A 16,763-nucleotide genomic window follows, 5' to 3' on the forward strand; every position below is an offset into this window, starting at 1 on the left:
CCATACCATATAATAATTAGGAGATGTGGTATGATTAACAATGATACAATTATTCCTAGACCATAGGACAAAGATATAAACAATTACAGGTCGTCTAACAGCCTTCAACAATGATCAAAATCCATACCATATAATAATTAGGAGATGTGGTATGATTTACAATGATACAATTATTCCTAGACCATAGGACAAAGATATAAACAATTACAGGTCGTCTAATAGCCTTCAACAATGATCAAAATCCATACCATATAATAATTAGGAGATGTGGTATGATTTACAATGATACAATTATTCCTAGACCATAGGACAAAGATATAAACAATTACAGGTCGTCTAACAGCCTTCAACAGTGATCAAAATCCATACCATATAATAATTAGGAGATGTGGTATGATTTACAATGATACAATTATTCCTAGACCATAGGACAAAGATATAAACAATTACAGGTCGTCTAATAGCCTTCAACAATGATCAAAATCCATACCATATAATAATAATTAGGAGATGTGGTATGATTAACAATGATACAATTATTCCTAGACCATAGGACAAAGATATAAACAATTACAGGTCGTCTAACAGCCTTCAACAATGATCAAAATTCATACCATATAATAATTAGGAGATGTGGTATGATTTACAATGATACAATTATTCCTAGACCATAGGACAAAGATATAAACAATTACAGGTCGTCTAATAGCCTTCAACAATGATCAAAATCCATACCATATAATAATTAGGAGATGTGGTATGATTAACAATGATACAATTATTCCTAGACCATAGGACAAAGATATAAACAATGACAGGTCGTCTAACAGCCTTCAACAATGATCAAAATCCATACCATATAATAATTAGGAGATGTGGTATGATTTACAATGATACAATTATTCCTAGACCATAGGACAAAGATATAAACAATTACAGGTCGTCTAATAGCCTTCAACAATGATCAAAATCCATACCATATGATAATTAGGAGATGCGGTATGATTAACAATGATACAATTATTCCTAGACCATAGGACAAAGATATAAACAATTACAGGTCGTCTAATAGCCTTCAACAATGATCAAAACCCATACCACAGGGGTTAAAAAATGTTGTTACAGCTAACTAGCCCAGGACTTATTGGCAGCAGGATTTTACTAGCCCTGTTTGAAGAACTGCTAGCCCATCAAAACCAACCTGCTAGCCCATGTGTGCCTTACAAATCAGAGTTTGCTGCATAATACAGGGTGGGTGTCATGTTTTGAAGGGGACATTATACACTGTATTAAACTAGTTCATTTTTATACGCCCGGGACGGGACGTATTATGGTATACCGTTGTCTGTCCGTCCGTCCGTCCGTCCGTCCGTCGTCCACACTTCGGACAATAACTCAAAAACACCTACACCAATTTCCATGAAACTTTGGTGAATTGTTTATATCTATTGACGTAAGCTCCCTTTTGTTTTTTTTTAATTTCAGATTTTAAGTTTTGGATTTATGGGGCTTTATTCATAAAAAAGGGGGGATTTTCAACACTTCGGACAATAACTCAAAAAGGCTTTCACCAATGTCCATGAAACTTTGGTGAATTGTTTATATCTATTGATGTAAGCTCCCTTTCGTTTTTTTTTAATTTCAGATTTTAAGTTTTGGATTTATGGGGCTTTATTCATAAAAAAGGGGGGATTTTCAACACTTCGGACAATAACTCAAAAAGGCTTTCACCAATGTCCATGAAACTTTGGTGAATTGTTTATATCTATTGATGTAAGCTCCCTTTCAATTTTTATAAATTTCAGATTTTAAGTTTTGGATTTATGGGGCTTTATTCATAAAAAAAGGGTGATTTTTAACACTTCGGACAATAACTCAAAAAGGCTTTCACCAATGTCCATGAAACTTTGGTGAATTGTTTATATCTATTAATGTAAGCTCCCTTTCAATTTTTATAAATTTCAGATTTTAAGTTTTGGATTTATGGGGCTTTATTCATAAAAAAAGGGTGATTTTTAACACTTCGGACAATAACTCAAAAAGGCTTTCACCAATGTCCATGAAACTTTGGTGAATTGTTTATATCTATTGATATAAGCTCCCTTTCAATTTTTATAAATTTCAGATTTTACATTTCCGTGTTATGAATTTTTATGCTTAAAAAAGGGGGGATTTTTCCAGTTTTGGGACAATAACTAACACTTTCACAAAATTTTATGTATGGATGAAAAATTAAAGACAACAAACTTAGTTAAATTTGAGGTAGCCTTAATAGTGCCAATTTTTTTGTGCATTTTTATTTATTATTTGGAGGGGGGGGGGGGTTATTTGACAGGGCTCACACTATTTCTAGTTGATCATATAAATTCATTTAAAGTATAAAAGACAAGTTAAAAGAGCAACGGGCGTATCATGCGCTAAAGCGCAGCCCTTTATTATCCGTTGTAGTACTATGGGTCATTAAATATTTTCTGGCAGAGAAAACATGTTCATTGGTTTTATCGTGTGAAACAAGTGGTTTAATTATTATATTTGTTGTCCACACATACAAGGGAGACCTTTTATTGACGTGCTCGGGGAAACACTGGCAATATTCGCAGAACATGGTCTCGGATTTTCATCCCAGCGCCACAGCCGACCTTACCTAGAGGAAATTCTTTCTGTCCATGTCACTAGATGTGTTCTTTTCCGCTTTTCCCTATCGTTTTTACATTTTTTTTGGATGAATTTTCAGCCTCATTAGTATCCCCTCCATCTACCGATTTTTGCTTTGAAACTGACGAAGTAAATCAGGCGCCCGTTCTAAAATGTTTTGAAATATATATTTTGTTGTATTGTTTCGTGTTCAACAGTTGTCCGACAAGACCAATACATAATAACCAGTACCTTTAATTGAAATCTCGACAGAAGCAATGTACAATACCCCCTGTACTGAGAAAACGATATTGGAAGTATGAGATATTGCGATCAATAGATGATACCTGGCCACCCTGAGTTATTTGTTCTATTTTTAAAACATGTAACTGTACAACAGGGTTGCATTCAATATCGTAGCGGCTACGTAGTGCTACATAGATTTTTGTTTACTGAGCAAGTAGCTAGCCTAGCTGCTATCAATATCTATGTTGCAGCTAGGCTAGCTACACGTTCAATAGTCATAAATCTGCGTATCCCTAAGTAGCCACTACGATATTGAACGCAACCCTGGACCTGTACAAACCCAAATCCGGGATGACGTAATTGAATCTGATTTGCTAAGATAGAATAGGGATGAAGGGATTTTCCACTATCTATTTTGGAAACGCCAAGAATTTTTTGTTACTAGTCTGTCGGGCATATTGGGTTAAAAGTTTAGATTGCCTGAGGCGTAAATGCTCTAGTCCCGGGCGTCGAACTAGTGGATTTTTTAACCCCTGTACCATATAATAATTAGGAGATGTGGTATGATTAACAGTGATACAATTATTCCTAGACCATAGGACAAAGATATAATTAACAATTACAGGTCGTCTAATAGCCTTCACAGGGGTTAAAAAATCCCCTAGCCCGACGCCCGGGACTAGAGCATTTACGCCTCAGGCAATCTAAACTTTCAACCCAATATGCCCGACGGACTAGTAACAAAAAATTCTTGGCATTTCCAAAATAGATAGTGGAAAATCCCTTCATCCCTATTCTATCTTAGCAAATCAGATTCAATTACGTCATCCCGGATTTGGGTTTGTACAGGTCCAGGGTTGCGTTCAATATCGTAGTGGCTACTTAGGGATATGCAGATTTATGACTATTGAACGTGTAGCTAGCCTACAAAAATGTAGCTGCAACATAGATATTGATAGCAGCTAGGCTAGCTACTTGTTCAGTAGACAAAAATCTATGTAGCACTACGTAGCCGCTACGATATTGAATGTTGTACAGTGACATGTTTTAAAAATAGAACAAATAACTCAGGGTGGCCAGGTATCATCTATTGATCGCAATATCTCATACTTCCAATATCGTTTTCTCAGTACAGGGGGTATTGTACATAATTGCCTTTGTCGAGATTTCAATTAAAGGTACTGGTTATTATGTATTGGTCTTGTCAGACAACTGTTGAACACGAAACAATACAACAAAATATATATTTCAAAACATTTTAGAACGGGCGCCTGATTTACTTCGTCAGTTTCAAAGCAAAAATCGGTAGATGAAGGGGATACTTAATGAGGCTGAAAATTCATCCAAAAAAAATGTAAAAACGATAGGGAAAAGCGGAAAAGAACATATCTAGTGACATGGACAGAAAGATTCCTCTAGGTAAGGTCGGCTGTGGCGCTGGGATGAAAATCCGAGACCATGTTCTGCGAATATTGCCAGTGTTTCCCCGAGCACGTCAATAAAAGGTCTCCCTTGTATGTGTGGACTACAAATATAATAATTAAACCACTTGTTTCACACGATAAAACCAATGAACATGTTTTCTCTGCCAGAAAATATTTAATGACCCATAGCACTACAAGAGATAAAAATGAACTAGTTTAATACAGTGTATAATGTCCCCTTCAAAACATGACACCCATCCTGTATTATGCAGCAAACTCTGATTTGTAAGGCACACATGGGCTAGTAGGTCGGTTTTGATGGGCTAGCAGTTCTTCAAACAGGGCTAGTAAAATCCTGCTGCCAATAAGTCCTGGGCTAGTTAGCTGTAACAACATTTTTTAACCCCTGACTTCAACAATGAGCAAAACTCATACCATATAATAATTAGGAGATGTGGTATGATTAACAATGATACAATTATTCCTAGACCATAGGACAAAGATATAAATAATTACAGGTTGTCCAATAGCCTTCAACAATGAGCAAAACCCATACCATATAATAATTAGGAGATGTGGTATGATTAACAATGAAGCAATTAATCCTAGACCATTGGACAAAGAAATAAACAATTACAGGTCGTTCAACAGCCTTCCACAATGAGCAAAACCCATACCATATAATCATCTATAAAAAGCCTTGCTATGATAAAATGTGAAACATTTCAAAAGAAAAACGAACAGCCTACTACAACAATGAAGGAAACACAAATATGGTACACAGCTTCTAACTACAGCCACTACGTTATATAGATCCTGTCTGGAAAGAGTCACACCCTGTATGTAGAATACACAGCTTCTCACTACAGCCACTACGTTATAGGTCCTGTCTGTGGAAAGAGTCACACCCTGTATGCAGAATACACAGCTTCTAAATACAGCCACTACGTTATAGGTCCTGTCTTTCAACAGGCACATACAGAATAAAAAATGATTGAATTTAATGTGACTGATCTAGTTGATTATAGACAGTGTTTCGAGAAGCTGCAATATGATATTTAATATTGTTCTTTATGTGTGTCATAATGCTGGTAAATAAAACTTTTGACATTCTTAGACCTGGGAAAGTGCAATAGATGTTCTGGTGTTTGATGGAAAAAGTCACACCCTGCTTGTAGAATACATTTGTACCTCATTCAGTCACACCCTGCTTGTAAAAAACATTTGTACCTCATTCAGTCACACCCTGCTTGTAGAATACATTTGTACCTCATTCAGTCACACCCTGCTTGTAGAATACATTTGTACCTCATTCAGTCACACCCTGCTTGTAGAATACATTTGTACCTCATTCAGTCACACCCTGCTTGTAGAATACATTTGTATCTCATTCAGGTATGTGATTAGATCTTCAAGGTTTTGAGTTCAGTTCATTATTAAACTTTAAATAGTGCAGAAAAGTTGAGATACATGACTGTTTCAATGCTATTATATATTATTTGAATGAAATAAGAAGATGAAAATATTAGCATGATTAGGTCAGTATTTTACCACCCATAGTGATCATGTTTTTTCAATTGGCAATAACACAAATACCTCAATTAAAACTCAACAGTATACATTAAACATTTTTAAATATAACTTTTCTTTTCTATTTTAAGGCTATAATGGAAAGTTGGAATGAGGTAAGATTTACTTAATAGTCTCCTTGTCATTTGTAGTTTTGTTCCCCATTAGTGTACAATTAGATACAAGTATGTGATAACTTGAGATAAAAACTAGTAGAATTCTAAGTGAACTACCAAACTACTTATTCCAAAAACAAAAAAAATCAAAACTGGGACAAAGCAAGGTGCAAGGTGAATAAAAGATTCTAAAAGTAGGTGGTGGGAGATAGTGTATTATTTATGTAGTACCTTCAGAATCCTTGTTTATTTGTAACTCTAAGTAGGTCTGTACAGTTATTTGAAAAAAATATTGGGACAATTTTTCTACATAAAAAAAAAATACAGAAGTTATCTCCCCTTAATTGCCATTGTTAAGTTCATGTGAGTTGAATAAGACCAATCTATTTTATGGTATAAAGAGCCGACTGATACAACACACTTTTTTTCTTGTTAGGTTACATTCTCATTGCTTTATTAGGCCACGGTTTTTTTATTTGTTGGTTTACGGATCCGCCGACCTGATTTTGCCGATTTTCAGAATAAAAATAAAATTGACTTTTCATGCTTTTTTATTCCCGCCGACCCTTATCAATGCAGTATCCCTGAAAAATAATTAAAATTTTCTTTTTTTATAAAATAAAATGCATTAATCATTAACAAAGTTGATAACACTTTCTGTTGTGAAAAATAAAACTTCCAATTTACGTTTCTAAAAATAGACAAATGAATTATAACTGACCTTGACATGTCTTTTGCGCAAATAATTTTGCGGAACGAAACCTGTGTTGAAAACCTATTACAAAAATAAGTTCGTTTCCCTTATTTGTCATCAGTCCGTAAGATGCATCATCTCGGAGAAATAGACTTGTCCAAATGTTGACAGGTGGAATAACATCAATTAAAGTACTGAATATTAACAAATCATTTGAAATTTTCTTGTTTCATATTATCAATCATTGGGATAAAAACCAGATTGCATGACAACTAATTAACCTGATATTGTCGTTTTTCCAGTGGACGAGTCTATTACGTTTTTCGACACGTGTGTTGAAACTTATTTTTGTACGACGTTTTTACATTTTTTTTTCTTTATCAGTTTTTGTAACTGAAGATCATTATTTACCAAGTTTTCTGGAATTGATTGAGAGCTACGGGAATCTGTTTTTCTTGTTTGTGAAATGACGATTTAATTTCGTCTTTGTCTGTGCAACCCCTCTTTTTTACAGGAAGTTATTAAACGATGTCATGCGATGTTCATGATCACTGATCAATAATATTTCATCGAACGAAATGTTAAGAAATGATTACAAAACAGCAAATAAGACAAACATTTTGTTAAGTAAGGTGAAATATATATTTATTTTGCATATTTTTCTGTTTTGAAAGATATTTTTTTTTCTTTTTTTTTCCGACCGACCGACCCGACTTTTTTATGAGAAAAATCCGTAAACCAACAAATTAAAAAACCGTGGCCTTATATCCCACATCTACATTTATTCAGTCTACATACATTTATATATGTATCTCTTTAAGTTAGTCAATAGAGAGATTTATACTAGCTGATATGAAAAAGGATGAGAAAGTACATAGGGGCAATTAAAGGACTAAGTGAATGAAACACAACTACATGTCTTCAAAAGGCAATTAAAGGACTTAGTGAATGAAAAACACAACTACATGTCTTAAAAAGGACAAAAGTAGGGGCAACTAAAGGACTAAGTGTATAACATATCTTTAAAAGGACAAAGGTCAAAGTCCAGAAAATACTACAAGAAAGAAAATTCAATGATATGCCAAATCTAGTCCATGATTTTATAAAAAAAAAAAAAATTTTGAAGGTTAACAAGAGTAAAGAAAGCTCGACATAGGGGTAGTGATCCGATGGCGGCTAACGTCTTAAAAGCTTTATATTTTAGAAGGTTGAAGAACTGGATGCTTCATACTTTGTTACAGATGCCTCATGTTATGAAGTTTCCGTCAGTCACATGTCCAATGTCCTTGACCTCATTTCCATATGGTTCATTTGGTATGTGTGTACCTTGCAAGGTCTTCATGTCCGTTAGACAGTTTTCACTTGACCTCGACCTCATTTCATGAATCAGTGAACAAGGTTAAGTTTTGGTGGTCAGGTCCATATCTCAGATACTATAAGCAATAGATCTAGTATATTCAGTGTATCGAAGGACCGTCAAGTGTATATGTATAACTGGCAGGTGTCATCTGACCTTGAACTCATTTTCATGGTTCAGTGGTTACAGTAAGGTTTTTGTGTTTTGGTCTGTTTTTCTTATACTGTATGCAATAGGTCTACCATATTTGGTGTATGGAATGATTGTAAGGTGTACATGTCTAGCTGGCAGGTGTCATCTGACCATGACCTCATTTTCATGGTTCAGTGGTCAAAGTTCAGTTTTTGAGTTTTGGTCTTTTTATTTAATACTTTATGCAATATGTCATGTATGTCAACTATATTTGTTGTATGGAAATATTTTATGATGTATATGTCAATCGCACAGGTTTTATTTGACCTTGACCTCATTTTCACAGTTCATTGCTCAGTGTTAAGTTTTTGTGTTTTGGTCTGGTTTTCTTAAACTATAACCAATAGGTCAACTATATCTATTGTTTGGAAGAATTGTTAGCTGTACATGCCTTGACCTCATTTTCATGGTTCATTGGTCAATGTTTAGTTTTCTTGGTTAATGTAAGGCGAGACATTTCAGTGTGTGCACTCTTGGTGTTTTTCTTGATAATATAAAATGCATAAATCCCAACAATTTTATGCTATTAAAAGAATTCCTCTCTGTCTGTTATTTGAAGGAAGGATACTACTGATTTATGTAGTCATTGCTAAACAGAAGAAAACATAATTATTACCTAATTTAACAGTAAGGACATTCATTACAATATATTATACCCCCGCTTTAAAATAGGAGGGGGTATACTGTTTTACCTCTGTCTGTCCGTCCGTCCGTCCGTCGTGCCGTCCGTCCGTCAGTCCGTCCCATGAAACTTTCGTCACATTTTTCTCAGGAACTACACATCCACCCTTTCTGTAATTTGGTATCAACATTTATATATGTCAGCCATACCGTGTGATGCGTTTTCAGATTCATCACTTGACAACTTCCTGTTTACCGAACACTTTTATGATTTTACACATGATAGCCAAGTTGAAAATTTTCGTCACATTTTTCTCAGGAACTACAATACAAGGATTTCTGAAATTTGGTTTCAGGGTTTATCTAAGTCAGCTATACCGTGTGATGCGTTTTCAGATTGATCACTTGACAACTTCCTGTTTACCGAACACTTGTATGATTTTACACATGATAGCCAAGTTGAAAATTTTCGTCACATTTTTCTCAGGAACTACAATACAAGGATTTCTGAAATTTGGTTTCAGGGTTTATCTAAGTCAGCTATACCGTGTGATGCGTTTTCAGATTGATCACTTGACAACTTCCTGTTTACCGAACACTTGTATGATTTTACACATGATAGCCAAGTTGAAAATTTTCGTCACATTTTTCTCAGGAACTACACATCCACCCTTTCTGTAATTTGGTATCAACATTTATATATGTCAGCCATACCGTGTGATGCGTTTTCAGATTCATCACTAGACAACTTCCTGTTTACCGAACACTTGTATGATTTTACACATGACAGCCAAGTTGAAAATTTTCGTCACATTTTTCTCAGGAACTACAATACAAGGATTTCTGAAATTTGGTTTCAGGATTTATATAAGTCAGCTATACCGTGTGATGCGTTTTCAGATTCATCACTCGACAACTTCCTGTTTACCGAACACTTGCATATTTTTACACTATTAATATTATCCACTTGCGGCGGGGGTATCATCAGTGAGCAGTAGCTCGCAGTTTCACTTGTTTTTATTACGGTTTACTTACAGAAACTCACTACAGCTGCTGGGAATAGAGATATAGAAGCCTTAAAATTATGTCTACAGAATGGTGCAGACATTGATTATCAAGATTAATTGTAATTTCTATGTTATACTTACAGAAACGTACTACAGCTGCTTGGAAGGGAGATGTAGAAGCCTTAAAATTATGTCTACAGAATGGTGCAGACATTGATTATCAAGATTAAATGTAATTTCTATGTTATACTTACAGAAACTTACTACAGCTGCTAGGAAAGGAGAAATAGAAGCCTTAGAATTAAGCCTACAGAATGGTGCAGACATTGATTATCAAGATGTAAGTAAAATAGTCACATTCAAAACTACCTTATTTTAATAATTCATAGAAAAATCATTTGAAGATACAGCCTTTTAAGGTACATGAACAAAAAAAAGACACAAAACTACATGTTACTTAAAATTAGAGCACAGTGAAACAGTGAAAACTACAAGTAACTTCAAAATGTTGAATATTGTACATAAACACACGACAACAATTTACTTTAGAACTATAATAACAGAAGTATAAAAAATAAAAAACAAGTTGCTTCAGAACATAACAGATTGTACATAAGCAGTATAAAACAAAGTTCTACAAATTACTTCAGAACAAAACAAATTGTACACCAGCAGTATAAAACACACAACTACAAGTTACTTCAGAACATAACAGATTGTACATAAGCAGTAAAAAAACACACAACTACAAGTTACTTCAGAACAGAACAAATTGTACATCAGAAATATAAAACACACAACTACAAATTACTTCAGAACATAACAAATTGTACACCAACAGCATAAAACACACACCTACAATTTACTTCAGAACATAACAAATTGTACATAAGCAGTGAAAAAAACACAAAACTACAAGTTACTTCAGAACATAACAGATTGTACATTAGCAGTATAAAACACACAACCACAAGTTACTCAGAACATAACAGATTGTACATAAGCAGTATAAACATACAAATACAAGTTACCTCAGAACATAACAGATTGTACATTAGCAGTATAAAATATACAACTACAAATTACTTCTCAGCATAACAGATTGTACATAAGCTGTATAAAACACATAACTACAAGTTACCTCAGAACATAACAAATTGTACACAAGCAGTATAAAATATACAACTACAAGTTACCTCAGAACATAACAGATTGTACATAAGCAGTATAAAACACATAACTACAAGTTACCTCAGAACATAACAGATTGTACATAAGCAGTATAAAACACATAATTACAAGTTACTTCAGAACATAACATTGTACACAAGCAGTATAAACATACAAATAAAAGTAACCTCAGAACATAACAGATTCTACACAAGCAGTATAAAATATACAACAACAAGTTACCTCAGAACAAATCAGATTCTACACAAGCAGTATAAAATATACAACTACAAGTTACCTCAGAACATAATAGATTGTACATTAGCAGTATAAAATATGCAACTGCAAGTAACTTCAGAACATAACAGATTGTACATTAGCAGTATAAAACACACAACCACAAGTTACTTCAGAACATAACAGATTGTACATAAGCAGTATAAACATACAAATACAAGTTACTTCAGAACATAATAGATTGTAAACAAGCAGTATAAAATATACAACTACAAGTTACCTCAGAACATAACAGATTGTACATTAGCAGTATAAAACACATAGCTACATGTTACTTCAGAACATAACAAATTGTACATAAGCAGTATAAAACGCATAACTACAAGTTACCTCAGAACATAACAGATTGTACATAAGCAGTATAAAACACATAACTACAAGTTACCTCAGAACATAACAAATTGTACAAAAGCAGTATAAACATACAAATACAAGTTACTTCAGAACATAACAGATTGTACACCAGCAGTGTAAAACACACAACCACAAGTTACTTCAGAACATAACAGATTGTACATTAGCAGTATAAAACACACAACCACAAGTTACTTCAGAACATAACAGATTGTGCATTAGCAGTATAAAACACACAACCACAAGTTTCTTCAGAACATAACAGATTGTACATTGGCAGTATAAAACACACAACCACAAGTTACTTCAGAACATAACAGATTGTGCATTAGCAGTATAAAACACACAACCACAAGTTACTTCAGAACATAACAGATTGTACATTGGCAGTATAAAACACATAACTACAAGTTACCTCAGAACATAACAGATTGTACATAGCAGTATAAAACACATAATTACAAGTTACTTCAGAACATAACATTGTACAGAAACAGTATAAACATACAAATAAAAGTAACCTCAGTACATAACAGATTGTACACAAGCAGTATAAAATATACAACTACAAGTTACCTCAGAACATAACAGATTGTACACAAGCAGTATAAAATATACAACTACAAGTTACCTCAGAACATAACAGATTGTACACAAGCAGTATAAAATATACAACTACAAGTCACCTCAGAACATAACAGATTGTACACTAGCAGTATAAAACACACAACCACAAGTTACTTCAGAATATAACAGATTGTACATAAGCAGTATAAACATACAAATACAAGTTACTTCAGAACATAATAGATTGTACACCAGCAGTATAAAACACACAACTACAAATTACTCAGAACATAACAGATTGTACATTAGCAGTATAAAACACACAACTACAAATTACTTCAGAACATAACAAATTGTACATACGCAGTATAAAACACATAACTACAAGTTACCTCACAACATAACAGATTGTACATAAGCAGTATAAAACACACAACTACAAGTTACCTCAGAACATAACAAATTGTACACAAGCAGTATAAAATATACAACTACAAGTTACCTCAGAACATAACAGATTGTACATAAGTAGTATAAAACACAAACTACAAGTTACTTCAGAACATAACAGATTGTAAACAAGCAGTATAAAATATACAACTACAAGTTACCTCAGAACATAACAGATTGTATACAAGCAGTATAAAATATACAACTACAAGTTACCTCAGAACATAACAGATTGTACATTAGCAGTATAAAACACATAGCTACATGTTACTTCAGAACATAACAGATTGTACATTAGCAGTATAAAACACACAACCACAAGTTACTTCAGAACATTACAGATTGTACACTAGCAGTATAAAACACACAACTACAAGTTACTTCAAATCATAACAGATTGTACATAAGCAGTATCAATATACAAATACAAGTTACTTCAGAACATAACAGATTGTACACCAGCAGTGTAAAACACACAACCACAAGTTACTTCAGAACATAACAGATTGTACATTAGCAGTATAAAACACACAACCAAAAGTTACTTCAGAACATAACAGATTGTGCATTAGCAGTATAAAACACACAACCACAAGTTACTTCAGAACATAACAGATTGTACATTAGCAGTATAAAACAACCACAAGTTACTTCAGAACATAACAGATTGTGCATTATCAGTATAAAAGACACAACCACAAGTTACTTCAGAACATAACAGATTGTACATTAGCCGTATTAAACACACAACCACAAGTTACTTCAGAACATAACAGATTGTACATTAGCAGTATAAAACACACAACCACAAGTTACTTCAGAACATAACAGATTGTGCATTAGCAGTATAAAACACAACCACAAGTTACTTCAGAACATAACAGATTGTACATTAGCAGTATAAAACACACAACCACAAGTTACTTCTGAACATTACAGATTGTACACTAGCAGAATAAAACACACAACCACAAGTTACTTCAGAACATAACAGATTGTACATTAGCAGTATAAAACACACAACCACAAGTTACTTCAGAATATAACAGATTGTACATTAGCAGTATAAAACACACAACCACAAGTTACTTCTGAACATTACAGATTGTACACTAGCAGAATAAAACACACAACCACAAGTTACTTCAGAACATAACAGATTGTACATTAGCAGTATAAAACACACAACCACAAGTTACTTCAGAACATAACAGATTGTACACCAGCAGTGTAAAACACACAACCACAAATTACTTCAGAACATAACAGATTGTACATTAGCAGTATAAAACACACAACCAAAAGTTACTTCAGAACATAACAGATTGTGCATTAGCAGTATAAAACACACAACCACAAGTTTCTTCAGAATATAACAGATTGTACATTGGCAATATAAAACACACAACCACAAGTTACTTCAGAACATAACAGATTGTACATTAGCAGTATAAAACACAACCACAAGTTACTTCAGAACATAACAGATTGTGCATTAGCAGTATAAAAGACACAACCACAAGTTACTTCAGAACATAACAGATTGTACATTTGCCTTATAAAACACACAACCACAAGTTACTTCATAACATAACAGATTGTACATTAGCAGTATAAAACACACAACCACAAGTTACTTCAGAACATAACAGATTGTGCATTAGCAGTATAAAACACACAACCACAAGTTACTTCAGAACATAACAGATTGTACATTAGCAGTATAAAACACACAACCACAAGTTACTTCAGAACACAACAGATTGTACATTAGCAGTATAAAACACACAACCACAAGTTTCTTCAGAACATAACAGATTGTACATTAGCAGAATAAAACACACAACCACAAGTTACTTCAGAACATAACAGATTGTACACTAGCAGTATAAAACATAAAACTACAAGTTACTTCAGAACATAACAGATTGTACACCAGCAGTATAAACATACAAATACAAGTTACTTCAGAACGTAACAGATTGTACAACTGCGGTATAAAACACACAACTACAAATTACTTCAGAACCTAATATAATAATATATCTGTATGGAAACTGATATTTATATCATTATACTGAATTCGATATTAAATCAAAATCTGTTTTTAATTTAACAGTTTAAAAGAGAGAAAAAAAAGTATGTAAAGATATTTTTTTTCTCTCATTAATTGTTTTTGTTTGTTTTGAATTATAGTTGATAAAGTTCTTAATTTAAATATTTACAAGAACATTTTTTACACCAAGGTTTTACAGCGGGTGTAAAACAAATATCACACATGTATGTTATTGCTTCACTTCGACCACATTCCTTAATATATACAAAATTGTGTTGTTAATTAAACAGGTTGAATGGACAACAAATAATTGTAAGAATCATATAAAGTGGGGTCTCATTTTGTTTGTCTCCTAGTGCTAAATCAGGAAATGTAACTATTTTTCATATTTCTTTGAAAAAGTTACTTTTTAAAAAATTGATCATTATTCTGAATCATGTTAATCAGACAGATTTAATCATTATATTAACAAATACTTGTTAGAATTGTATAAAGTGAGATGTCATTTTACTCAGAGAATTGTAATGAATCCATTGATATAAATATTTTATTCATTTCTTAAAAAAAACCAAAAAAAAAATTAACATGACAGTTCTGATGGAAGTTTTGACATCTCACAAAAAAAAACCAGTTGTTTATTTGTTGTTTATGATCAATATAAATACAGGTGTGACTGGTCATTTTATTCAGTTTTGACCACTGATTCATATGATATATATTTTGTTTATATTTATTACACAACATTGTCCAGTTTATCAGACAAGTTTTGATGTCAGTTGTATTATTCCAGGTTAGAGGATGGACAGCATTAATGTTTGCTGCCTATGGAGGACAACTGGAGATCTGTAGACTCCTCATTGATAGAGGATGTAAGATCGACATCACAAGGGTATGTTATCTACTTAGTCTGATCACGTTACTATTAATCTACACTAAATCATGTTATTAATTAGACAAGTTTAATGAACAAATATTTGTAATAGTTATATCAAGTGGGGTCTCATTTTACTCGTATTATTGTTCTGAATCAGAAAATATTACTCCTTTTCATATTTCTTAAAAAAAATATTTTATTAAAATGAACAATTATACTGAATCTACACTAAATCATGTTGTTAATCAGACAGGTTTAATGAACAAATATTTGTAAGAATCATATAAAGTGGGGTCTCATTTTACTTGTTTTGTTCTACTGAATCCATTGATATAATTATTTTACACATTTCTTGAAAAAAATATTTTTTTAAGTTATCAGGTTTAATGGAAGTTTTGACATTTCACAACAAAACATGTTTATTGTTTGTTTATATACAATATAAATACAAGTGTGACTGGTCATTTTATTCAGTTTTGACCACTGATTCATATGATATATATTTTGTTTATATTTATTACACAACATTGTCCAGTTTATCAGACAAGTTTTGATGTCAGTTGTATTATTCCAGAGAGATGGATATACAGCATTAATGTTTGCTGCCAGTAGAGGACACCTGGAGATCTGTCGTCTCCTCATTGATACAGGATGTAAGATCGACATCACAACAGTATGTTATCTACTTAGTCTGATCACATTACTATTAATCTACACTAAATCATGTTGTTAATTAGACAGGTTTAATGAACAAATATTTGTAAGAATCATATAAAGTGGGGTCTAATTTTACTTGTTTTGTTCTACTGAATCCATTGATATAATTATTTTACACATTTCTTGAAAAAAATATTTTTTTAAGTTATCAGGTTTAATGGAAGTTTTGACATTTCACAACAAAACATGTTTAGTTATTGTTTATATAAAATATAAATACAAGTGTGACTGGTCATTTTATTCAGTTTTGACCACTGATTCATATGATATATATTTTGTTTATATTTATTACACAACATTGTCCAGTTTATCAGACAAGTTTTGATGTCAGTTGTATTATTCCAGGTAGGAGGATGGACAGCATTAGTGAGGGCTGCCAGCAGAGGACACCTGGAGATCTGTCGTCTTCTCATTGATA

The 16,763-nt window shown here is 32.9% G+C and overlaps 1 protein-coding gene across 1 annotated transcript in view; it reads left to right on the forward strand.

Moving 5' to 3' along the window:
* The window catches only part of LOC139497798 (uncharacterized), a 112,253-nt gene that overhangs the window by 25,657 nt on the left and 69,833 nt on the right, over positions 1 to 16,763 (forward strand). The window contains exons 3-5 of the mRNA XM_071286032.1: positions 10,117 to 10,200; positions 15,550 to 15,643; positions 16,203 to 16,301. Of these exons, the coding sequence (XP_071142133.1) occupies positions 10,175 to 10,200; positions 15,550 to 15,643; positions 16,203 to 16,301 (219 nt within the window). The 5' untranslated portion in view covers positions 10,117 to 10,174. The remainder of the gene's footprint in view (positions 1 to 10,116; positions 10,201 to 15,549; positions 15,644 to 16,202; positions 16,302 to 16,763) is intronic.

This window comes from Mytilus edulis, chromosome 12, assembly GCF_963676685.1.
Source record: "Mytilus edulis chromosome 12, xbMytEdul2.2, whole genome shotgun sequence".
In the NCBI taxonomy this organism is placed as follows: Eukaryota; Metazoa; Mollusca; class Bivalvia; order Mytilida; family Mytilidae; genus Mytilus; species Mytilus edulis.